The 27,384-nt window shown below is 42.5% G+C and overlaps 1 protein-coding gene across 1 annotated transcript in view; it reads right to left on the bottom strand.

Moving 5' to 3' along the window:
• LOC117384289 (adhesion G protein-coupled receptor B1-like) overlaps positions 1-21,040 on the bottom strand; it is an 81,197-nt gene extending 60,157 nt beyond the window's left edge. Inside the window, exon 1 of the mRNA XM_055228107.1 lies at positions 20,314-21,040. Coding sequence (XP_055084082.1) covers positions 20,314-21,040 — 727 coding nt within the window. The remainder of the gene's footprint in view (positions 1-20,313) is intronic.
• Positions 21,041-27,384: the final 6,344 nt, after the last annotated feature.

Here is a 27,384-nt window from a genome sequence, read left to right as displayed (position 1 = left end):
CAATAAACAAACAAAATGGGCTAAAATGTTACATACTGTGGCTTTAATGCTGCCATCTGTTATTAGACTGGCAGATCTGGTCCTGTTGTATTCTCACATGTCACCACTAGAGGCGTTCTATGTTACTGCTGTCTGACAGAAGAACAGAGCGTTCGGCTCCAAATGAAGCTCATCGAGGCTAAAGCAGCGGCTAATCTGGGGCGGAGTTTCATATTTGGAAGTATCATAGCAACCAAAGAACCAATCAGGAGCGAGGCTGTGGAAGGCAACGCCCCCACACGCCCGGATTAACAACCAATCAAACCGATCAAAGCTAAAAGAGCAAAAAAGATGGGGAAAAAAGGACCTGATTTGTCTGTTATTAATGTTCAGATCTTGATTTACAGACACAATAGTGAAATAAAAACCCCAGGATCATGTAGAGGGTTAATACGAACATTTAAGACCAGAATGAGTCTGAAGCAGCAGAGACAGAGAGGACAGTTTAAAAAAAATAAACTCAAAATAAAAATAAAAAATAAAAATAAACTCTAAATAACAAAAAAAAAATAAATAAATAAAAAAACTCTAAATAACAAAAAATAAATAAATAAATGAACTCAAAATGAACTAAAAAAAAACCTCAAAATAACAAAATAATAATAATAATAATAAAATTAAATTAAATTAAATAAAAAAATAATAACAATAAAATAAAAAATAAACTCAAAAATGACAGACAGCAGTGGAGTGATTTGGTTCTGAGGGTTTTAGCACGTCTGAGATAAAAAATGTGTGATTTGTCTGTTATTAATGTTCAGATCTTGATTTACAGACACAATAGTGAAATAAAAACCCCAGGATCATGTAGAGGGTTAATACGAACATTTAAGACCAAAATGAGGAGTCGATGGAGCAGGAAGTGCGCTCATGATCACTTCCTGTTTGGTGGCTAGCAGGTTAGCTACGTCCATTTATATAAACAGACTGTGGCTTGAACGATCTGTCAGGTTTCACATCTGCCATCTACAGGTGAAAAAGTGACATAAAGGTACAGATGGAAGCTTCAAGTCTCGTTTACTCTTTAAAGTCATGAAATCATAATCACAAAACCTTAAAACCCCGAACAGTTTTTCACGATCATAAAGCTCACGCCTCGTCTGCTCTGTAACAGGTGCCAACACCGAGTTCAAAAACAGAGTGCAGCTCCCTCCTCCTCTGCCCCGGCCCACACAGCGCCCCCTGTGGCCCACGCCGCGCTTTCATCTGCTCTAACACACACACACATACAGTACACACAGATATATATAAAAATGTACTTTCTTTCTCCCATCATCAGCCACCCACTCTCCACCAGGGAACGCCGTTGTTTTGAATCGAAGCCATTTTCTCCTGCGACGTTCCCGTTCGCTCCGAGTCTGTTGTAATATGTTTGGCTCCAGGATTCCTCGCTGTTCCTTATGGGCGATGCAAAGCCCTTAGTTTAGCAACAATGTGGTGGAGGCTCGCAGCGAAAACACAGAGGACCCATTTATCTTGCTCAGGCCGGCGCGCTGCCAAACCCGGCCCGGAAAAGTGCAACTCAGGCGGGTTTAGTGGGAGTTCTCCCGCCCCTGACGCTGGAGCCGCTCATCAGACGGGTCCCAGGTCGTTTCTGAAGCGCTCCATCACCGACAGCGTAAAAGGCGGCGCTGAACGGAGTGATTATGGTAGAAACCTGAAGGATGGACCTGTACTTTACTTAAAGACTCGTTTAAACGAGAGAAACTGTTCATGTTTTTGAAGAGTCGACTGATATTAGAACAGACAATAATAAAAGTAAAGTGAGTTTGATCAAGACAGGATGGGGGGATATTTGGATGCAGTAAAATACATTTGGCTTTTAGAAATATAACTGTACTCAGAGTAAAGTACAAGCCCCCGAGGACTTTTTCAAATGGCTCTTCTCTGTTTTTGTGAACTTCATGTTTTGTACAGGACACGTTTATTATCGTTCCTTAAAGGTCCTGCATCACACAAAATGGACTCTTGTAGCTTTAATCCATGTTCTAATCCTGTTTCCTCCTCAAAAACAGACCTGGAGTTGTGTTTTGTTTCATTCTGTAACATCTCCAAAGCTCAAAATGCTCTGTTCCACCTTGTGATGTCATCAAGTGGTAGTTTTCAACTGGTTTAACTCCTCCTTTTACCTTTAGTTCAGTCGAGATAAGAGACAACTCCAGGACTGAAATGATCCAAATGATTCTATAAATGAAGGTGTGTGGAGTTTAAAAACACAGTGGAGCACTTCCTGTATCACCACATGATGACATCACAAGGTGGAACTGAGTGTTTTCAGTTTGAGAGAAGAACTCAGCCTAAATCTGCAGGTTTGTGTGTTAAACATGTGAGAATGAAACAAAACACAACTCCAGGTCTGTGTGTGACGAGGAAACATAAAATCATTGAACATTTCACACTGTGTAACTTTTCTGAGGGAGGAGTCGTCTCATGATCGTCTCCATGGAGACGTTGTTTCTTCTGTCTGTCAAACAACCGTCATCATTAAGGAACTTTCACTCTGATGGATCTGAAATGTGTTTTCAATGAAACAGCAGCAGCGTCACATCGACACAAAACACAGATACACACACACACACACACACACACACACACCCCACATACACACACACACACACACACACACACAGTTTAATAGTCTGCTCATGAAGACTTGAGTGTTTTTGTGCAGCTCCTCGTTTGTGTCCAGGACAGAGCGACATGTGGATGCTCTGTCCTCATTTGTCTCCAGGACAGAGCGTCCACACTTCGCTCTGTCCTGGAGACAAACGAGGACAGAGCGACGTGTGGACGCTCTGTCCACACGTTAAAGGGCTCGACAAATCTGAACCAACGACACATAATAGTGTGTAAAAATCATTCATTCATGTTGAAAACACAATACAAACAACAAACAAACTAAACATATGGACAAACATATGGACTTAACACACGTCCAGACTGTGTCCTGTGTGTGTTTAGTTTATCTTACTGTCTCTTTAAATGCATTTACAAAAACACTGAGGATATTTGAACATTTGCTGATTTTTTTTTATGGAGTCAACAGTTTTTGTGGTAATGTCATTTTAGTTGAACGTTTTTCTGTTAACTTCATCTCATAATCACTGAGTCATTTTAACTGTTCTGGTCTGATCCAACTCAACATCTGACGTCCACCTGAGGACGAGTCAAAGCTCAGGTCAAACACAGCGTCTTTCACTCAGCTGGAAACTGTCATCTGTGGTTTGGATGTGTTCTGTGACTCGTTCTGTCTCGTTCTGTCTCGTTCTGCGTCTCGTTCTGTCTCGTTCTGCGTCTCGTTCTGTCTCGTTCTGTCTCGTTCTGCGTCTCGTTCTGTCTCGTTCTCTCTCGTTCTGCGTCTCGTTCTGTCTCGTTCTGCGTCTCGTTCTGTCTTGTTCTGTCTCGTTCTGCGTCTCGTTCTGTCTCGTTCTGCGTCTCGTTCTGTCTCGTTCTGCGTCTCTTTTCGCTGCTTGTTGCTGTAACAGACTTTGATGAACCTCATAGTGACAGGAACATGAACAGAACCAGGTGACTCTGAGTTTGAGACACAGACTGTAAAGACGTGGAGTAAAAGTGAGAAGCTTAAGCAACACTGTCAATCATGTGTCTGTTATTAATGTTCAGATCTTGATTTAAAAGTGAAATAAAAACCCCAGGATCATGTAGAGGGTTAATACGAACATTTAAGACCAGAATGAGTCTGAAGCAGCAGAGACAGAGAGAGGACAGAGAGGACACAGATTTTACGCAGAAAGTGAATTGGAGCCAGAGTCGATGGAGCAGGAAGTGCGCCCATGGTCACTTCCTGTTTGTAACATAGCGGCTAGCAGGTTAGCGCTGTCCATTTATATAAACAGTCTATAGTTTAAATGTGCAGTGTGCGTGAGACGTATTTTCTCTAAACAGGGCGGGGCCTTAGACGTCATCTCTCTCCTGTTTATACCTCCATCCTCAGACCTAAATCTAAACACGGAAACAATAGTGCTACCCAGTATGCTAACAGCTAGCATGCTAACAGGTGTGAAATCACTCACTAGGGGCCTGAACGATTATGCTAAACACGACTCAGGCACAGTGCACACTTAGCGTAGCTCAGCAGACCAGGCTAACAAACAGAAACTGTAAACAAACAGGTGTGTTAGCTTAAGTGTCGCTAGCGCCTCCTTCAGACAGATATAAGGCAGTGTCCAGGAGGAATCTGACCAGAACTGAAGAAGTGGTAACTTTTTGTCCATTTATGAACTTGATTTTTTCTGTAACCCGGATCAGACCTGGACACACAGACGAGTCACATTCTGCAGAATCGTTCAGTCTCTCACATATTAGCACACTGGCTAATAGCACACTGGCTAATAGCACACTGGCTAATAGCACACTGGCTAATAGCACACTGGCTAATAGCACACTGGCTAATAGCACACTGGCTAATAGCACACTGGCTAATAGCACACTGGCTAACGGGTTTAGATGTGGGTCTGAGGATGGAGTTATCAATAAAAGACCCTGTTCCTGTTCAAAGTTCTACCTTAAGCGACGTCTCATCCGTTTGAGCGACAGTTAGATTTCGTGTTTTGATTTGAAGGTTGCCACGTCTCCAAATCAGCACTCTCCTCTCTCCTCTTATCTAAAGTGGTTTGAAAAAGAAAAAAGCTTTTAATCTGTGTTTTTTCCAAATCTGACACCGCGCTCACGCACATTACCAGGGTCAAACTGAGACAAAGCTCCAAACTCCAGCCCGCCGCTCGTCACAGGCTCGGAGCGTGACTGTCCAATTTCACTTAAGCTTTGAGCGATTTCTTGAAAGCCAACGGGGGGGACGGATGTATTTATGTAAAAATATCCCACGGGGGCACGCGGGCGGCGGAGTGATTGGAAATGAATGCGCGGCGTGTCGTGAGCCGCGCTCGTAACGCGGCATCAGACGGCGGTGATTGGTAAAACAGACAGGGCCCATTTATCTGCGGGCGTCTCACTATCAGCTTATCTCCCGTTCTGACGCCGCGTGAGATGTGAGCGATCCAGACAGCGCAAGATATGACAGGATAAAAATGTCTCCACGCTCAAGAAAAGAGGGGGAGAAAATGGGGAGTGCGACGATCAGACGGGACTTTATGACCGTTGCCATAGCGAATAACAATTTGAAACTCAGATACAGGCAACAAATGATTATTTATTCTGATAGAAAAGAGACGGGAGTTAAAGACGCAATTTGAGTCAAGACGCTCCATCTTCAAACAGGAACGACGCCTTAGATCAGATCCTGTTTAGAACGCCATCCTCACACCCAAATCCAAACAAGGACAACAATAACGCTAGCCAGTGCGCTAATAGCCAGTGCGCTAATAGCCAGTGCGCTAATAGCCAGTGCGCTAATAGCCAGTGCGCTAATAGCTAGTATGCTAAAAGGTGAAAGAGCACCCATTAGGACCCTGAATGTTTATGCTAAATATGACTCAGTGCACACTTAGCGTAGCAGACCTAGCCAACAAACAGGAAATATAAACAAACAGGTGCGTTAGCTTCAGTGTCGTTAGCGCCTCCTTCAGACAGATATGAGGCAGTGTCCAGAATAATCTGACCACAAATGAAGAAGAGGCTTGAACGAGCAGCAAAAAACATCTTTTTACTGATAAAAAACTATAAGATGCTAAATATTCTGTTCCTCCATCCAGATACTCCTGACCATGGATCTAGCACAAGATTTGGACAAGTCCTTCAAAAGCTCTTCTGACGTTAAAGTGATACTATGTAACTTTTCACCTGCTTCTCCCACATACAAAAAGATGAAGTTCACGTCGGTCAAACTGGATGAATCATTGTAGAGTGAAGACGTTTGGCTGCAGCTTTTGTTTACATTTTCAGCCTTAATGACTTTATTCGACCTTTAATGGCCCTCCTGTTGTCCTCTTTGTTTCCTTTGTTTGCCTTGGGTCTGAGGATGGAATCATAGTTCTGAGAGATTACGCCTCAGTCCTCCGTTCTGTGTTTCCAAACAAAAACAGCGTCTTCTGGATCAGACCTGGACGACTGAGGGATTACACAAACATCTACGTACAGATGTTACTGTTTCACCGGGAATGTCCCGAAGTATGACATTAAACTTATCTATCTCCTTGGAGACAAGCTGTCGGTACTGGATCAGATCTCCGGAGAGGCATAGTTTGTAATTGGATAAACACAGGATAAAACTAAAGCCACACTCTGCACAAACATCACCATAGAGACAAGCAGGTGACCAGAGCAAGATACAAGTCGGATCTGTGGAGAGGCACCCCCACTCACATTAAGAGTGAATGTTTATATTGTGTAACTGAATTCACGTACATCTACTACTACTACTACTACTACAATTCCTCCTCTTCCTCCTCCTCTTCATTCCATATTATTGTTGTGTCCTTGAGCAAGACACTACTGTTTCCTGTGTGAATCTATCAGTGAATAACGACTAAACCTTTAGTAGCTGTAGTATTTAGCTGTAGTATTTACGTCAGTGCAGTACTTTTAGGGTCAAACTCAGAGCCGGGGCTAAAACGTGATGAATATTTGGAGCAGATTTGAAGAGACAAGTGGGTCAGAATCAGACGCAGCCCATTGGTCCAACTCCTAAATTTAGCAGCAGAGACGACGAGTGTGAGCTGTTTACCTGTGTCAGCAACAACACGGCATATGTGGTTAGTCACAGCACAGCGAGCCACGGGACACGCACAAAATACACAAGACGCAGGGCGGAAAAGGACAGAGGAAAACAAAAATATACAAAAAACACAGGACAGAAAAGAACAGGACAATTTAAAAACATAGGACAAAAACAGAAAATACAAAAACACAAAATACAAAAAGATACAAAACACATTTAACAGAAAATACAAAAAACAAGGAACAAATTGTGCAAAAATGGAAGGGGACAGACATAACTCAGGGTTGGAGATTTTTACTTTATATTTATTTAAGTTTATTTCTATGGCACATTTAAAACAACCTGAGCTGGTGCAGTACTTCTGTCACTGAATACTGTACACGAGTATCCTCTGTCCAAGGAGTCAGACAGAAAACACATTTCATTATATTCAATGGTATTATGAAATAAGCCTCCTGCTGCTACTACTACTACTACTACTACTACTACTACTACTACTACTACTACTACTACTACTACTACTACTACTACTACTACTACTACTACTACTACTACTACTACTACTCCTTTTCCTTGTACTACTACTGCTTCTGCTGCTACAACTTCTACAACAAAAGTAAATGGTGTAATTTGTCTGTTTTTTGTAAGAGTACGCTCTTATAAAAAACAAATTACACCATTTACATTTGTGTTTTTCAAATTAAAGTCGTCAAAAACTTGATAATGATAAATGATGTACTCAAGTAGAAGTTCAAAGTATCGTCCAAGAAATGAGTCAAATGAGAGAAAAAAGACGAAGCAGAGCCACGTGTCACTGACCAGAGAATGAGACTGAAAAACTGTGGACCAGCCTCTTGACCACAGCCTCAGGTGGACTCGACTCCAGAGTCTGGACTCGACTCTAGAGTCTGGACTCGACTCTAGAGTCTGGACTCGACTCCAGAGTCTGGACTCGACTCCAGAGTCTGGACTCGACTCTAGAGTCTGGACTTGACTCTAGACCAGGGTCCTGACCACAGCCTGGTCTGGACTTGGTCTTGAGACCTTTTTCTCATGTGAATGTCAGGAGAGTCTGAAAATAGGTCTGAAATCGCCGACTTAAAGGTTAAAGTTTTGTGGCGGCGCTGGACGATCAGGAGTCGCCTCATTAGCTCCGATGACCATTACTCACTGTTTAAGGTCAGAGTTTGTACTGAGCCTCACGTCACATGACCCACTTTAGGTTTAAGTCAGAACGACACCTCAGACTGTGGAAATACATTAACTGACAGAGGTCAAAGGTCGTCAAAGGCACAATGAGCTGTCAATCAAACAGAGGGAGGCTAATCATTAAAGCATTAGCATAACAGCTACGTGCTACGTTTGCTAACTTTACTATGGCAACATCTTCTGCTACTACAACTACTACTACTACTACTACTACTACTACTCCTACTGCTACTTCAACTACTACTACTACTACTGCTACTACAACTACTACTACTACTACTACTACTACTACTACTACTACTACTACTACTACTACTGCTACTACAACTACTACTACTACTACTACTACTACTACTACTGCTACTACAACTACTACTACTACTACTACTACTGCTACTACTACAACTACTACTACTGTTACTACTACTGCTACTACAACTACTACTACTACTACTACTACTGCTACTACAACTACTACTACTACTACTACTACTACTGCTACTACAACTACTACTACTACTACTACTACTGCTACTACTACAACTACTACTACTGTTACTACTACTGCTACTACAACTACTACTACTACTACTACTACTACTACTACTACTGCTACTACAACTACTACTACTACTACTACTACTACTACTGCTACTACAACTACTACTACTACTACTACTACTGCTACTACTACAACTACTACTACTGTTACTACTACTGCTACTACAACTACTACTACTACTACTACTACTGCTACTACAACTACTACTACTACTACTACTGCTACTACTACAACTACTACTACTGTTACTACTACTGCTACTACAACTACTACTACTACTACTACTACTGCTACTACAACTACTACTACTACTACTACTGCTACTACTACTACTACTACTGCTACTACTACAACTACTACTACTGTTACTACTACTGCTACTACAACTACTACTACTACTACTACTACTACTACTACTACTCCTACTGCTACTTCAACTACTACTACTACTACTGCTACTACAACTACTACTACTACTACTACTACTACTACTACTACTACTACAACTACTACTACTACTACTACTACTACTGCTACTACAACTACTACTACTACTACTACTACTGCTACTACTACAACTACTACTACTGTTACTACTACTGCTACTACAACTACTACTACTACTACTACTACTGCTACTACAACTACTACTACTACTACTACTACTGTTACTACTACTTATATCACTGTTAAAGTTACTAAATGTGTATCATGAAGTGTTTTTAATCTAATCTCGTCATTTGACGTTGGATATTTTTCTTGTTCAGATTTATATCTTGATAAAACTTTATAAGATCAGATCAGATCTGCCTTTATTAGTCCCACTGTGGGGAAATTCCAGTGTTGCACCGCACAGTTAAAGAACAGAAGGAAAATGGAACATGAATAAAACAAGATAATAGATAAATAGCTTAAAATAATTTTAAAAATAGACTTAAAAATAAACTAAACATAGACTCTAATATAACATCTCTGTAAAGTGACTTGAGTATTGCACATACGTGTGAATGACACATGTTCAGTGTTCAGTCTGACAGCAGCAGGAAGGAAAGACCTGAAACCTTCACACAGAGAGTGAATCAGTCACTGAAGCTGAAGAGCGTCCTGCAGGGGGCGAGACTCATGGACCAGCATAGAAATGACCAGGACCCTCCTGTCCCCCACCTCCTGAGTCCAGAGGACAGCCCGGGACGGAGCTGGACTTCTTGATGACCTTGTCCAGCTTCTTCCTCTCTGTGATGCTCCTGCAGACCACACCGTACAGGCTGATGCCACCACAGAGTCATTCAGGTCTTCAGGAGTGTCCCTCTCACTCCAAAGACCTGAGTGTCCTCAGGAGATGGATCCTGCTCTGGTCCTTCCTGTACAGTCTGTCCTGTGAGTCCAGTCCAGTTTGTTGTTCAGATGAACACTCAGGGACTTGTATGAGTCCACTCTGTCAATGTCCCTTCTCTGGATGTTCACTGAGGGGGCAGTAGAGTCGCGTCTGTGGAAGTCCACCACCATCTCCTTGGTCTTCTCTGCATTGATGATGAGGTGTTTCTGCTGACACCAGTCCACAAAGTCCTGTGTTAGTCCTCAGAGTCATCAGAGGCGGCCTCTCCACAGACCTGATCTGTAACTTGTCCTGATGGGACCTTGTCTCCATGGAGACAGCGGAGTCAAAAGAGACACTGTGTAACATTTTAAGCAACGTGATGGAATGGAGACAAAGTGAAGACAAAATATGACAAGTACTACTATTACTACAACTACTACAACAAGAACAACAACTACTACAACAACTACTACTATAACTTCTTTGACTACTACAACAATTTCTCCTCCTCATTCTCCTACTACTGCTGCTACTACAACTACAATTTCTACTACTACTACTACTACTATGACTACTACTACTGCTAATACTACAACTACTACTATTCATCCTCCTCCTACTACTACTACACTACTACTACTTGTCCTTAAAGTATCGTTACTGCATTACTGTTGCACATTTATCCACTTCCCAAACACTGACATTACTTCATACTTTTGTTGTGTCCATGAGCAAGACACTGCATCATGTTTGTGTGTGTGTGTGTATTTGTGTGTGTATTTGTGTGTGTGTTTGTGTGTGTGTGTGTGTGTTTGTGTTGCTGAGATGATAAAACGTCCTCCTCTGTCTCTTACATAACGACTCTACTAAAGTACTCGTTCCACATACACAGTGTAAAAGTTGAAGTATCTGTGTACTCGTTCCACATACACGGTGTAAAAGTTGAAGTATCTGCGTCCGATGAAAGGTCAGACTAATCTGTCGGGCTGAAGCGACTCGGGCTTAATGGAGACATCATAACACGGAGGTCAGACGTCACCGAGTATTGATCCGACCGTGATCGATTATCGTTAAAAGAAACGTCCTGAAGCCATTTCTGCTCCGATCGATGTCACAATCTGAACTTCTGCCCACGACAAACAGTAAGGCCACAGAACGAGCCCAGAGCGACCCCTGACCCCAAACAAGCGGAAGGAGGAGGCAGCTTCCTGTGGAACGCCGCCATTTTGAGGACTTCAGACTTTAAACATAGAATTATGTTTAAAGAGCTCGTATGACTCCACTCTCTGATCTGTTCTAATCTCGTCACACACAGACCTGGAGTTGTGTTTTGTTTCATTCACATGTTTAACACACAAACCTGCAGAAAACACTGTGTTCCACCTTGTGATGTCATCATGTGGTGATACAGGAAGTGCTCCACTGTGTTTTTAAACTCCACCTTCACTAGAATCATCTGGATGATAAACTGTAAGAGTCGTAGTACTTAAGTACGTAAGTATTTGTATATATACATAGTTGTAGCTGTGACCTGTGTAAAATGACATGTTTAAAGGTGCACTCTGTAACTTTTCTGCTAAAGTCTGGCCTTAAACACATCTGTCTCCATGGAAACACAAGAAAACGTTACAGGTCAGATCTGTGTTTTGTGATGTACATGAAATTTTATAAATGCAAGTTGAATTTTATGCCTAATGTGGAAAAATCCAGAAAAAAACATCTCTATGGAAACAAACAACAGGCAAATCCACCACTAGGACATGTTCCCTAGTGCATCTTTAAATGAAAATACTGAAATAAATATACATTCATTTTTGTGTTAAGTCATATTTATGATGTTACATATGATACTCAAAGAAATACACCAAATGTAGCTGCTACTTTTACTATCACTACTACTACTACTACTACTACTACTACTACTGTTGCTGTTGCCACATCTTGTTAGTACTGCAGTGATACTGCACATACTTCTGTCCTGGAGCGGCTGCAGTGAGGCTCAGTGTAAACTCATCAAACTGATGCTCAACAACTTTGGAAAATCCATAAAAACCCACAGGAGGAAGAAGAACAAGAGGAGGAGGAGCAGGAGGAGGAGCAGCAGGAGGAGCAGAAGGAGGAGGAGCAGGAGGAGGAGCAGAAGCAGCAGCAGGAGGAGGAGCAGGAGGAGGAGGAGCAGGAGGAGCAACAGGAGGAGGAGCAGGAGGAGGAGCAGAAACAGCAGGGGGAGGAGGAGCAGGAGGAGCAGGAGGAGCAGCAGGAGGAGGAGCAGGAGGAGGCGGAGCAGCAGGGGGAGGAGCAGCAGGAGGAGCAGGAGGAGGAGGAGGAGGAGCAGGAGGAGGCTTGTCCCTCCATAACCCCAGAGGAGCGTTGCATCTCTGGGCTGAAAATGAGCAGACCTCAGCCTCCATCTGTGCCCTGACCTCCCGTCTCCACAGACTCGAGCTGTAAACTATGACCCGGTGTGAGGGGGCGGGGCTTAGACCAGGTGCCTGTCAGTCTCAGGTGAGTCTCTGAAACATGAACCTTCGTGTAAAAAACTTTGAGCCTTGAAGGTGGAAAAGTGCTGCATAAAAATGATTATAAATATATCTCATGTTTTTTTAAGTACTCAGAGTACTCAGAGTACAGTACTCAGAGTACAGTACTCAGATTATATGACACAAAATACATTCACTGCAGCTTCAGCTACTTCACTTTATTCTGTGACTAAACACACATCTTCCTCTCCTCTCTCTCTCTTCTCTCTCTCTCCTCTTTCCCCTCTCTCTCCTCTCCCTCTCTCTCTCTCTTATCCCTCCATCTCACTCCAGTCCTCCTCTCTTTCCTCTCTCTCCTCTCTCTCTCTTATCCCTCACTTCAGTCCTCCTCTCTCTCCCTCTCCTCTCTCTCTCCTCTCTCTCTCTCCTCTCTCCCTCTCCTCTCTCCTCTCTCTCTCTCTTATCCCTCCCTCCTCTCGCAGCGTCACAGTCGTTTGTCGGCTCCATTTCCGCTCCGTCCCGTCTCGCTCGTTCTTCTTTATCTCCGTCCGTGGAGAGAGAGTCGATCGTCCGTCGCTCGGTCAGATTTGTCCAGTCGTTTCTTTTCCTCCGTTTCTCTGATGTTTCGCTCCACAGAGCGACTCTCATCTCCCGGCGCCGCGTTTATACGACTCCAAATAAAGTCCGGCCGCAGTTTGGGCCAAAACGTGACCCGCAAATGATTTTACTGCAAAACATTTAAACATTTAAACATTTAAATATTTAAACATTAAATATTTAAATATTTAAACTAAGAAATAAAAATGATTCTCCCAAAATCATAATTATCAATAGAATTATCCAGATACATGTGGTGTGGCTCAGTTGGTAGAGTTTGTCCCCTGATCCACTGAGCCTCAGGTTGTCGGTGCGATTCCAGCTCCACAGATGAACACTGTCGTTGTGTCCTTGGGCAAGACACTTGTCTTGCCCAAGTGTCACAGTGTCTCCCCGACAAAACCCACAATGTCGATGAAACGTTCTGCACCGACAAAGACGCCTACGAAGGTTTGAACTTTGAGAGAGTTTAAACGAGAGAGAAATGTGAGAAAATGTTAACGCCTGTGTGAGAAAAGTGTATAAAGTGTGTGGTGAGGGGTTTTACAGACAAAAACAGAGAGAATAATGTAAAAAATTTGCTTACTTCACTTATTGTGGGTTATTTTTAGAACGTGGCCCCTGAGATAAACCAGGGACCAGTGTAAACTAAACTAAACTAAACCCAAAGATTCAGATCCTGTTTCCTCCTCAGATCCATGAGTTTCTTTGACTCTTCACATTTTCACTGAAGCATCAAAACCAAGAGGACACATTTATGTAGAGCAGCAAACAAAAAACTCAACTCAAAATAAGTCAAAACTTCAGACTCGAGGTTTTAAAATCGCCTTTGCCCTTTCGCTTTGACCCTGGTTTGCTCTTTGGACGTGTCTTGACCCTGAGGCGCCGCCGCGGTGAAGTGAAAATCATTCCACAGAGCGAAGGTCACGGTTTGGATTTAGTTCAGTTATTTCACTTTTTTTTTTAATCTTACTTCATATATTTGATATTTTGTGTTTATAAAGTGCAGAAAGTCGTACAGTGTTTCTCCAAACGACAAACATTCAGAACAAAGTCACTGTTATTTCCGTTTGATTTATTTTGCAGCATTACGAGATAGGGCCAAATATCCAGCTCTTACCACCAGGGGGCAGTAAAGCAGCGCAGTGTTAATCTGACTCCTGTGAGTTTATTTCTTCTTTTACTTTATTTAAACACATTAATCTCAGAAGAAGAGACGATTTACAGATTTGGCTGAAGTGAGTTTCCATCTGCAGTCGCCGGGAAGGTTTACAAAAATAAAAATACATCTAAAAATATAAATATAAATCTGAATATAAATATAAATATAAAAACAAATATAAATATAAATATAAATCCAAATATAAATATAAATATAAATCCAAATATAAATATAAAAATAAATCTGAATATAAATATAAATATAAATCCAAATATAAATATAAATATAAATCTGAATATAAATATAAATCTGAATATAAATATAACTATAAATATAAATCTAAATATAAATATAAATATAAAAACAAATATAAATATAAAAATAAAAACAAATATAAATATAAATATAAATCTGAATATAAATATAAATATAAAAACAAATATAAATATAAAAATAAAAACAAATATAAATATAAATATAAATATAAATATAAAAACAAATATAAATATAAAAACAAATATAAATATAAAAATAAAAACAAATATAAATATAAATCTGAATATAAATATAAAAATAAAAACAAATATAAATATAAATATAAATCTGAATATAAATATAAATATAAAAACAAATATAAATATAAAAACAAATATAAATATAAAAATAAAAACAAATATAAATATAAATCTGAATATAAATATAAATCTGAATATAAATATAAATCTGAATATAAATATAAATATAAAAACAAATATAAATATAAATCTGAATATAAATCTAAATATAAATCTAAATATAAATATAACTATAAATATAAATATAAATATAAATCCAGGACAAACCGTGTGATCTCTGGTGTTTCCACTTTAATAAATTCAAAGCACTTTTCTGTTCTGACCTGCAGCTGTAACATTATGTAAGAATATGCAACATTTCTACAGGGAGCGTAAAGGGACAATTCCACTGAGCTCCTGTTTGTGAATGGACAAAATGGACAAAATGGACAAAATGTCTCCTGCTCCAAGTGTCTGAATCTTCACCGTTGCATCATCTGCTCCTTAAGCTCAATTTCAAATGTAAATCCTGCGTCTGCGGCTCAGAGTTTGCGCCGACGCAGCAGCCGCACGTTTGGGCTTCAGGATTTCACTTTAAAGGCTCAAAATCTAAAGAAACGTGACGTGCGGCGTGTGGAGTTTATGATCCTTTGAGTAAAATCCAGTGTGTTTTGAAATAAAAAGGAGGCGGCGCTGAACGTCTGAGTCTAAATCGATTCAAAATTCAAATTACGCTGGAATTTCGTCAAATGGAAAAGACACAAAAGCCTCGCACTGTGAATAAAACACGGATTATAAATTAAAGCCGTAGACGTGTTTTATGCCAGACTGTGGGCGATTATCGGAAAGAACACTTCAGTGGATACGAGCGAGAGAGGGTCAGGTTTGTGGAGAGGCGAGCTCGATCACAGTAAAGATGCATGTTTTTATATATTTTCCGATGCAATAATAAAATTTATACTGAAAAAAAAACACTTTTATTTCCTTCTGTTTTGGCTTTAATCAAATATTGAGGAGTACTTGTGTTAACGTTTCCATGGAGACATGAGAGAGGAGGTCAGGTTTGTGGAGAGGCGAGCTCGATCACAGTAAAGACGCAAGTTTTTATATATTTTCCGACGTAATAATAAAATTTATACTGAAAAAAAACAACACTTTTATTTTAGTCTGCTTTGGGTTTAATCAAATATTGAGTCATGGTTGTGTTAATGTTTCCAAGGAGACAACAAGAGGACGTCAGGTTTGTGGAGATGCGAGCCCAATCACAGTAAAGACTCATGTTTTTTATACATTTTTCAGAGCAAAAATAAAATCTGTAATGGAAAAAAAGCAGGAAAAAATGGATGGATGAAAAAAATGAATAAAACTCAGTCTGTTTTGGCTTTAATCAAATATTGAGCCATAGTTGTGTTAACGTTTCCGTGGAGACAACAAGAGGAGGTCAGGTTTGTGGAGATGCGAGCTCGCTGACAGTAAAGACGCATGTTTTTATACAGTTTTCAGTGCAATAATAAAATTTATACTGAAAAAAAAACACTTTTCTTTTAGTCTGCTTTGGGTTTAATCAAATATTGAGCCATGGTTGTGTTAACGTTTCCAAGGAGACAACAAGAGGAGGTGAGGTTTGTGGAGACGTGAGCTCGATCACAGTAAAGACATATGGTTTTTTTTATACATTTTTTGATGCAATAATTAAATTTATACTGAAAAAAACCAACACTTTTATTTCCTTCTGTTTTGGCTTTAATCAAATATTGAGGAGTACTTGTGTTAACGTTTCCATGGAGACAACAGAGAGGAGGTCAGGTTTGTGGAGATGCGAGCTCGCTGACAGTAAAGACGCATGTTTTTATACGTTTTTCATTGCAATAATAAAATCTATAGTATAAAAAAAGCAGAAAAAAATAGATGGATGAAAAAAGAAAAACAAAACACACTTTTCTCTCAGTGTTTTGGCTTTAGTCACATCGGAGCCAAAGTTCTGCTTAAACCTTCAGAAACAAACACGACTCATCCAAAGTACGTGACAATTATCCGACCCAGTTAAGCCCGTGAAGCAGATTCTGCCTGTACATTTTAAGCCTTTAGCGCCCGGGATTACATCTGAAAGGCGTTTTGTCCACGTGGGCGGAGCATCCAGCAGCGAAACGACGTCCTTCTGTTCCAATGTGTCCACGCACCGCACTCAATGTATATGTGCCTTTTTATTTTTCTCACCCAGAGGCAGGAGCACCCACACCCCGCTCTCCACCGCCACCAGCAGACTTACATAACGCTAACTGCGGCGTGGAGGCAGCGACAGCCACCGCGCGTACAGCTAGCGCGCGGATACTGCTAACGCACGGATATTAGCCACGGCGGAGGAGGAAGTACCCGGCGCCGCTGCTCCGATGGCTCCCACGGCTCAGCCCACAACCTGACGACAGGGAACGAGCCGGGACGAGCGGTTTGAGAGGAATATACGGGCGGGTGATGTGACGTTTGGGCGTAGTTCAGGTTTTTAGAGTTACTTTTTATTTTGAGCATTTTAAAAGGTAAAAAAAAAACATCATTGAAAGACGATTATGTAAAAAGTTTGTTCTAACACTGATCCCTCGTCAAAAACACGTCTGCATTGCATGTTTGAGTAATCTAGAGATCTGTCCTTATGGTTAGCAGTGCGAGCTTGTACGAGGCTCCACCCACAGGTCGACATCACCCACACTCCACACGACAATCCTCCATAAATAAACAAAAACATGATACAAACTGTGCACTATGACGCGACAAACCTGGTGTGATGTGCAGGAGTTTCATTAGTGCAACGCTCTGAAGGGGGAGGGGCTTAGCACAGAGAGCAAAGGGAGGGGAGACTCAAGCGTCAAAAATGAAAGTGAACGTGTATTTGGCGAATAAACAAAACAGACACGGTGATTTAAACGTGAGTAAAAGTAAAAACCTCTTTAATATGATTATTTTACATCTGGAGTTTTACACTGATGATGTCACAGTCTCTGCTCCTCCCTCGTCTCAAACCCGCTCAAATGTGATCGTCCAATCAGATCTGTTTATTTCAGTGACACGTGTGAAACGAAGCAGCTCATTGGTCGACTGTGATTTACAAATAAAATCCCGTTTCCTTCACCTCAGACTCACAGTTCAGATTCTGTCACTGATTCTGCAGAAACACGACGTGTTTTTCATCTCGTTTATTCGTCCCGACGCGACTCAGAGCTTGCCCCTGATTGGCTAATCCACCTGTCAATCACAACCGTCTGAGAATGAGGAGATTCACCTTCGTCAGACTCACAGCTTCATCACGTGATGAAGACGAGTGAGATTCTGGAGGCGGGAAAGAAAACTCCAGACAAAACAACCACATCTCCACATCGCCATGGAGACGATTCAGACGCTCCGCCCACAAAAACCTCCACACTGCAGCTTTAAAGTCATGATCCGTGTTTCAGACTCACAGAAAACACAAATATAAACATTTGTATTTGTCCAAACTCAACGTCTGTGTCACTGGACGAGGGTCAGAGGGTCAGAGGTCAGAGGTCAGAGGTCAGAGGTCAGAGGTCACACCCTCCGTCTGTCCGAGGATAGAGGGAGAAAGAGAGGGGGAGAGGGGGAAGTGTCAGAGCAGAGGTTTGGAGGTGAAAGAGGCGACTCCCTCCGTTTGACTCAGGACGAGAGAAGAAGAGAGGGAGAAGAGAGGGTAAAAAGAGGAGGAAGAGAGGGGTGAAGGAGGAAGAGACAGAGGGGTAAAAGGAGGGAGAGCACAGGGGTGATGGAAGGAGAGGAGGAGGGAGGCAGAGACGGATGGAGGAGGAGGAGGGATGGAGAGAGAGGGAGGGAGCGCATGTAGGAAAGGAGGGTAGTGTAGGAAGGAGGGAGGGAAAGATAGATTGAAAGAGGGAGTGACGGAAGAGATAATGGAAGGATGGAGAGAAGGGGTGATGATGGGAAAGAGGGAGGGATGAAAAAAGGGAGCGTTTAAATTAGTGAGAGATAGAGGGAAGTACGGATGGAAGAAAAGAGAGGGAGAGAGCAAGGGATGGAGAATGAGAAGGAGGGAGGTGAAGGGAGGGATGAAGAGAGAAAGAGGAATGGATGGAGAGGTGAAGGATAGAGGGAGAAAGTGGGAGAAGAAGAGATGAAGTAAGAGAGGAATGGAGAGAGGGATGTAGCAGAAGGGAAGAACAGGATGAGTAAAGGAGGGTGGAGAGAGGGAGGAGAGGAGGGAGGGATGGAATAAATGAGAAAGGTAGGAGATGTGAGAGAGAAAGAGAGATGGATGGAGAGGAGAAGGATGGAGGGAGAGAAGGAGAGAGGGTAGAAGAGAAGAATGGATTCAGTAAAAGAAGGTGGGAAAGATGGAGGGATGGAATGAGGGAGAGTGATAGATAAAAGAGAGGGAAGAAGAAAGGATGGATGGAGGGAACAATGAAGGAAAGTATAGAAAGAGGAAGAAAGACCAGTCAGACTTCAGCCGCGCCCCTTTCAACTCTCCTCCCCTCCACTTTTTTCTCCCTCTTTTCTCTCTCGCCCCTCTCCTCCTCTGCTCCCTCCTTGATCATATGTCCTCTCTCTCTCTCTCTGCTCTCGTTTTCTCCCCCTCTCCTCCATTTCCTCTCCACCTCTCCCTCCCTGAAGTGATCATATGTCTCCTCTCTCTTTGGACCGCTCTCTTTCTCCCTCTCCTCGTTTCAGCCCAGTCCCTCTCTCCTCTTCTCTTTCAGCCTGTTCCCTCTCTCTTTTTGTTTCTCTTTTGGCCCTTTCCCTCTCTTCTCCCCTTTCGGCCCATTCCCTCTCTCTCTTCTTCTCTTCAGGCCTGGTCCCTCTCTAGTCTCCTCTTCTCTCTTTGACAGTCCCCCTCTCCTCCTCTCTCCTTCTCTCTCTCTGGTCCCTCTCTTCTCTTCTCTACTCCTCTCTTCTCTCTGGGATAGTCCCTCTCTCCTCTCCTCCTCCTCCTCCTCTCCTCCTCCTCTCCTCCTCCTCCCTCTCTCCTCCTCTCCTCCTCCTCTCCTCCTCCCCCTCTCTCCTCCTCCTCCTCTCCTCCTCTCTGTATCAGTCCCTCTCTCCTCTCCTCCTCTCTGTGTCAGTCCCTCTCTCCTCTCCTCCTCCTCCTCCTCTCCTCCTCCTCTCCTCCTCCTCCCTCTCTCCTCCTCTCCTCCTCCTCTCCTCCTCCCCCTCTCTCCTCCTCCTCCTCCTCTCCGTCCCGTGGGCAGATCTGATGTTCTCCTCTCTCTGTTTCACTCTTTGACTTCACAAGGTCGAGCGTCTCATTTCCATCAATGAAACTAGAGCTGAGCCTGGGACTGGTCTGACTCCAAAGTGCACTCAGCAGCAGCTCCTCTGCGCCTCCCCCTCCCCCTCCTCCTCCCCCTCCCCCCCCCCTCTTCCTCCTCTAATTAAACTAATTCCACTTTTTAATTTAACGTTTTTCCTCTGACAAAAGTTAATGATTTAAATGATTTAAATATATTTGAGCATCGACACCAAACACAAAACCTCCAAAAAAAAAACAGATTTTAAATCAACAAAACCAAAACCTGGAGGAATTTTCCAAACAGAAGAACAAAAGTTTTATATCGGCATCGTTCACAATCACGATTTGTGCAACAGTAACTCAGCTCCAGCATTTACCCCAGAACAGCCTCAGAACAGCCTCACTCGCCACGACCACGACGCAAATGTATAAAAACATAAAAACAGTTTAAGTAAATCGTCAAATCGCCCGATACGACTTTTATAAACAAATGTCTGGACTCACCCGTCAGCTCTGCGTCCTTTTTGCTCTCCTTGGCGCTCGGTAAACAGTTTTCCAGATAAACTCCATTGTGAAAACATCCGTCCACAGGGTTGAGCTGAGGAGGCGGGTCCCAGCACAAACACGGCGTCTGCATTATCCCACACGGCCTGTTGGAGGTGCTAGAGGCCAGACAGTCCTCCAGCCACTGACACAACATCTGACACGCCGCCATGCTCGGGTTCCTCTTCCCCACGACTAAATATTCGGTCTTAAAATCCTCGTCTCCGTCTGCGTCCACTGACCCCGCTCTGATCGCTCCTTTTCGCATTTGTAAAAACTGTTTCCCCGCCTCCAGGAACGCCACGGGGGCGGAGCGATCGCACAGTTTGACAACCTCATCGAAACTCTCCATCCCCAAGTAGGTCCGAGTCGTTTCCAAAAAGGAGTCGTACTGAAAAGTGCGGAGCTGCGACGGGACGCACGGCTCCGACGGTTTGGTGACTTTGATGAAAACCGTGTAGCGTCTCGGGTCGGGATTCTGCAACGTCCAGGAGCAAGGCACGCTGGGAAAGGTCGTGGACGATCTGAAGAAACCGAAGAAGCGGTTTTGGACCAGTGTGGAGCAGGAGTCCGACTCTGGACCCGACGGAGACGCGTGGACATAGTTTTTGGACTGTAAAAAATGGACGAGATAGAAGAGAAGAGACGGAAGACGCAGGCCAGGTACGGCGAGGGCGAAGCCGGTCATGGTGCGGATGACGAGGGATCGCAGATGGGATTTGGAGGGACTAATCTGAAGTTCTGAGGGAGAGGAGGAGGGGAGGAGTCAGGGAGGAAGATGTGTGTCCTCAGAGACCCAGCGGGTGTCCCATGGCTCATTCGATCCACTCACAGATTCTCTTGAAGAACCTGTAAAAAAAAGAGACACTTTAGTTCATATTTACGGTCGTATTTTGTTCAAGAACTTCACTCAGGGTCATTATAACGAGAAAAACCCAAAGCGAACAAAAGAAACAAAGAGAACAATAGCAACAAATCATTTTAAAGGGGAAAACTGTTTGAATTACTTCATTCAAAAACTTCACTCAGTGTGTTTTTAATGAGGAAAAAAGCGTTTCCGTTTGCAGTGAAGACGAGGACGGGGACAAGGGCGAGGACGAGGACGAGGGCGAGGAGGAGGGCGAGGGCGAGGACGAGGACGGGGACGAGGACGCTGTGGCTCGGGACATAAGGGAAAGAGGTTTTGAGTGACAGGTGAAGAGGAGGCGGAGTCAGATCTTTGTGTCAGAGTGAACGTTTCTGGCTCCTCGTCAAAGTTAAACACAAGGAAATAGACGGATGGAAAATAAAATTACAGTTTAGATTTCAGAGCTGCTACGACGACGGGAGTGATACTGATACTACACAAAGTACACAAACTACACACACTACACAAACTACGCAAAGTACACATAGTACACAAACTACACAAACTACGCAAAAGGAAGGCATTTTCTGACAGTTTAAACCATTTAACAAAATAAAGGTGTTTGAGTTTGTGTATGACTCTATTCTCTGATCTGTTCTAATGTCGTTTCCTCGTCACACACAGACCTGGAGTTGTGTTTTGTTTCATTCACACACGTTTAACACACAAACCCTGAAGAAAACACTCTGTTCCACCTTGTGATGTCATCATGTGGTGATACAGGAAGTGCTCCACTGTGTTTTTAAACTCCACACACCTTCATTTATAGAATCATTTCAGTCCTGGAGTTGTCTCTTATCTCGACTGAACTAAAGGTAAAAGGAGGAGGAGTTAACTTGAAAACTACCACTTGATGACATCACAAGGTGGAACAGAGCGTTTTGATCTTTGTAGATGATACAGACTAATAATAAAGTGTGAGTCAAACATGTGAATGAAACAAAACACAACTCCAGGTCTGTTTTGAGGAGGACACATGGTTTAAATCAGTCACTTTGTGCTACAGGAGCTTTAAATTTAACTTTAAATTTATCTTTAAATTTACTGTTGTTTCCGTCTGATCTTTTAAATCTTAAATCGTGTTTCTTTACTTTGCTGCAGTTTCATCCAAACTGTATTTGACAGTTTGACCAAAGTAATAAAATCAGTGAGTCATTTTTCGATAACGTCTCAGTTAGTAACAGCTCTGACTCAGAGCTCGCACTGAAAACACTTTAGTGAAGCATCATGGGAAATGTCAGGGAGTAACTGAGTACATCCTGTATCAGAGTACAGAGTACAGAGTACAGAGTACAGAGTACAGTTACTTTTAGAAATTACACACACGACGATACTTTGTGTAATTTTGAAGTGGAAGTGTTAAGAGAGAAAAAAAGAAAGTGGTCTGTGTTAAATTAGTGAATGAAACGAAGTGTGTCCCCGGGGAGACGCAGGACACACTGGAGGGACATGTCTCTCTCTGGACTGAGAACACCCTGGGGTCCCACTGGAGGAGCTGGAGGAAGTGTCTGGGGAGAGGGAGGTTTGGGAGTCCCTGTTTAGACTGATGCCCCCAGGACCCGGCCCCGGATAAGAGGAAGAACATGATGAAGAAGAGCAACTGTAAAACTGCACAGTGTGACTTTAAAAATAAACCCTGGACTGTGGACTGTGGAGTGTGGACTCTGGATGGTGGACTGTGGACAGTGGACACTGGACACTGGACAGTGGACGGTCCATGAGGCTCCAGTGTTTTTTGCTGCTGTAAAACTCTGACATAAACTGGTCCTTTTCTCCACAGACTCTGCTCCTGAACAAACTTTAATCAAACTGAACGTCTGTCCTCAACATCCACAGAGCCACAGACACGACCACGAGAACCACAGGACAAACCACAGGACAAACCACAGGACAAACCACAGGACAAACTACCACAGGACAAACCACAGGACAAACCACAGGACAAACTACCACGCAAACTACCACACAAACTACCACACAAACTACCAGAGGACAAACTACGGCACGACAAACTACCACAGGACAAACTACCACAGGACAAACCACAGGACAAACCACAGGACAAACCACAGGACAAACCACAGGACAAACCACAGGACAAACCACAGGACAAACCACAGGACAAACTACCACAGGACAAACCACAGGACAAACCACAGGACAAACCACCACAGGACACGTTCTGCTCGAGGTGTGTGTATCTTCTGTGTGTGTGTTCTGTGTGTGTGTTCTGTGTGTGTTCTGTGTGTATGTTCTGTGTGTGTGTTCTGTGTGTGTGTTCTGTGTGTGTTCTGTGTGTGTGTTCTGTGTGTGTGTTCTGTGTGTGTGTTCTGTGTGTGTGTTCTGTGTGTGTTCTGTGTGTGTTCTGTGTGTGTTCTGTGTGTGTGTTCTGTGTGTGTGTTCTGTGTGTGTGTTCTGTGTGTGTTCTGTGTGTGTGTTCTCTGTGTGTGTTCTGTGTGTGTGTTCTGTGTGTATGTTCTGTGTGTGTGTGTTCTGTGTGTATGTTCTGTGTGTGTGTGTTCTGTGTGTGTGTTCTGTGTGTGTGTTCTGTGTGTGTGTTCTGTGTGTGTGTTCTGTGTGTGTGTTCTGTGTGTGTGTTCTGTGTGTGTTCTGTGTGTGTGTTCTGTGTGTGTGTTCTGTGTGTATGTTCTGTGTGTGTGTTCTGTGTGTATGTTCTGTGTGTGTGTTCTGTGTGTGTTCTGTGTGTGTTCTGTGTGTGTGTTCTGTGTGTGTGTTCTGTGTGTGTGTTCTGTGTGTGTGTTCTGTGTGTATGTTCTGTGTGTGTGTTCTGTGTGTGTGTTCTGTGTGTGTGTTCTGTGTGTGTGTTCTGTGTGTGTGTTCTGTGTGTGTTCTGTGTGTGTGTTCTGTGTGTGTGTTCTGTGTGTGTGTTCTGTGTGTGTGTTCGTTGTGTGTGTTCTGTGTGTGTGTTCTGTGTGTGTGTTCTGTGTGTATGTTCTGTGTGTGTTCTGTGTGTGTGTTCTGTGTGTGTGTTCTGTGTGTGTGTTCTGTGTGTGTGTTCTGTGTGTGTGTTCTGTGTGTATGTTCTGTGTGTGTGTTCTGTGTGTATGTTCTGTGTGTGTGTTCTGTGTGTGTGTTCTGTGTGTATGTTCTGTGTGTGTGTTCTGTGTGTGTGTTTTGTGTGTATGTTCTGTGTGTGTGTGTTCTGTGTGTGTGTTCTGTGTGTGTGTTCTGTGTGTATGTTCTGTGTGTGTGTTCTGTGTGTGTGTTCTGTGTGTATGTTCTGTGTGTGTTCTGTGTGTGTGTTCTGTGTGTGTGTTCTGTGTGTATGTTCTGTGTGTGTGTTCTGTGTGTGTGTTCTGTGTGTGTTCTGTGTGTGTGTTCTGTGTGTGTTCTGTGTGTGTGTTCTGTGTGTGTGTTCTGTGTGTATGTTCTGTGTGTGTGTTCTGTGTGTGTGTTCTGTGTGTGTGTTCTGTGTGTGTGTTCTGTGTGTGTGTTCTGTGTGTGTGTTCTGTGTGTGTGTTCTGTGTGTGTGTTCTGTGTGTGTGTTCTGTGTGTGTGTTCTGTGTGTGTGTTCTGTGTGTATGTTCTGTGTGTGTGTTCTGTGTGTGTGTTCTGTGTGTGTGTTCTGTGTGTGTGTTCTGTGTGTGTGTTCTGTGTGTGTGTTCTGTGTGTGTGTTCTGTGTGTGTGTTCTGTGTGTATGTTCTGTGTGTGTGTGTTCTGTGTGTGTGTTCTGTGTGTGTGTTCTGTGTGTATGTTCTGTGTGTGTGTTCTGTGTGTGTGTTCTGTGTGTATGTTCTGTGTGTGTTCTGTGTGTGTGTTCTGTGTGTGTGTTCTGTGTGTATGTTCTGTGTGTGTGTTCTGTGTGTGTGTTCTGTGTGTGTTCTGTGTGTGTGTTCTGTGTGTGTTCTGTGTGTGTGTTCTGTGTGTGTGTTCTGTGTGTGTGTTCTGTGTGTGTGTTCTGTGTGTATGTTCTGTGTGTGTGTTCTGTGTGTGTGTTCTGTGTGTATGTTCTGTGTGTGTGTTCTGTGTGTGTGTTCTGTGTGTGTGTTCTGTGTGTGTGTTCTGTGTGTGTTCTGTGTGTGTTCTGTGTGTGTGTTCTGTGTGTGTGTTCTGTGTGTGTGTTCTGTGTGTGTGTTCTGTGTGTATGTTCTGTGTGTGTGTTCTGTGTGTATGTTCTGTGTGTATGTTCTGTGTGTGTGTTCTGTGTGTGTGTTCTGTGTGTGTGTTCTGTGTGTATGTTCTGTGTGTGTGTTCTGTGTGTGTGTGTTCTGTGTGTGTGTTCTGTGTGTGTGTTCTGTGTGTATGTTCTGTGTGTGTGTTCTGTGTGTGTGTTCTGTGTGTGTGTTCTGTGTGTATGTTCTGTGTGTGTGTTCTGTGTGTGTGTTCTGTGTGTGTGTTCTGTGTGTGTTCTGTGTGTGTGTTCTGTGTGTGTGTTCTGTGTGTGTTCTGTGTGTGTGTTCTGTGTGTATGTTCTGTGTGTGTGTTCTGTGTGTGTGTTCTGTGTGTGTTCTGTGTGTGTGTTCTGTGTGTGTGTTCTGTGTGTGTTCTGTGTGTGTTCTGTGTGTGTGTTCTGTGTGTGTGTTCTGTGTGTGTGTTCTGTGTGTGTGTTCTGTGTGTGTGTTCTGTGTGTGTGTTCTGTGTGTGTTCTGTGTGTGTGTTCTGTGTGTGTGTTCTGTGTGTGTGTTCTGTGTGTGTGTTCTGTGTGTGTGTGTTCTGTGTGTGTTCTGTGTGTGTGTTCTGTGTGTGTTCTGTGTGTGTGTTCTGTGTGTGTGTTCTGTGTGTGTGTTCTGTGTGTGTGTGTTCTGTGTGTGTGTGTTCTGTGTGTGTTCTGTGTGTGTGTTCTGTGTGTGTGTTCTGTGTGTGTGTTCTGTGTGTGTGTTCTGTGTGTGTGTTCTGTGTGTGTGTGTTCTGTGTGTGTGTGTTCTGTGTGTGTGTTCTGTGTGTATGTTCTGTGTGTGTGTTCTGTGTGTGTGTTCTGTGTGTGTGTTCTGTGTGTGTGTTCTGTTGCAGGTTTGAAAAGTCGTGATATTTGGATCTTCAAACTTAAACTCGTTCCTCAAACAGAACAGGACAGAATCTGTATTTATTTTATATATTTATAGATTTATTTATTTTATTTATTTTATTTTAGTCTTGACACTGGATCTGACGGAGTAAAAGAGAAACTTAAAGCTCACGATGGAACTTTTCACAGATGTTCCCACGGCGATAAGGCGGCTCTCGTTTCACAGTATGATTTTACATGTTTTCACTTCAAATGTAATGCCATACAGTGGAACATTCCAGACAAAGCCGTATTATCTCCACCGGAAAAGTTCCATAATGCACTTTAACTGTGCCAGAAATGCTTTTATTTTAATGATCGTTTTGTATCTTGACACAAAGTGAATTATTTCAGTTTCAAAAATGAACTTAAAGTTGATTTAACATTTGAATATTAAAGTTCAGATAAAGCCTCATCCTCCTGCCAGAGAGCATCATGGGAAACACCTGAACGAGGCTCAGAGCAAAGCGCCGCAGGGTAAACAAACACTTACATCCTACCTCCTTTCCTACCTCCTTCTTTGCCTCTTTCATCTCCTTTTTCTTCCTTGAACATTGGAAAACCGTCACATTTGGTGAACGTCGTTTTACTGGAATCAGACGATATCGTGTATCGGCAGATACTGGAAGCTTATTATCGAAATCGATATTGGAAATGAAAACTGAAAATCACATTTTAGAAATAATCACAGCACAGACTGTAGAGGGTTTTATTATTACTTATTAGTTTTCAATAAACTTTTGGAAAACATTACTTATTTTATTATTATTATTATTATTATTATTATTATTATTATTATTATTATTATTTATGTGTTTATTAATATTTTATGTGCCTTATAGTTGAATTATTTTAAAGCATCAGATCAACATGTTTGTGTCCAATTCTAAAATATTGTATCAAAAGAAAAACTCAGAAAATCTATGGAAGCCCTGACAGGAATGTGGAAAAAAGAAAAGAAAAGAAGACACATCATTTCAGCTCCATATATATATTTCTTTTTTGTTTTGTTTTGTTTTGTTGTTTTTTTTTGTTGCAATTTTGGTGTTGCTAATGAAAAAAAAAAAAAAAATTAAATCTAACACTGCAGAGAGTTTTCCCAGAATATTAGTTTAAATG

This window comes from Periophthalmus magnuspinnatus, chromosome 16, assembly GCF_009829125.3.
Source record: "Periophthalmus magnuspinnatus isolate fPerMag1 chromosome 16, fPerMag1.2.pri, whole genome shotgun sequence".
In the NCBI taxonomy this organism is placed as follows: domain Eukaryota; kingdom Metazoa; phylum Chordata; class Actinopteri; order Gobiiformes; family Gobiidae; genus Periophthalmus; species Periophthalmus magnuspinnatus.
Note: the sequence above shows the minus strand (reverse complement) of the source record. Positions and strands in the feature narration are given on the sequence as shown.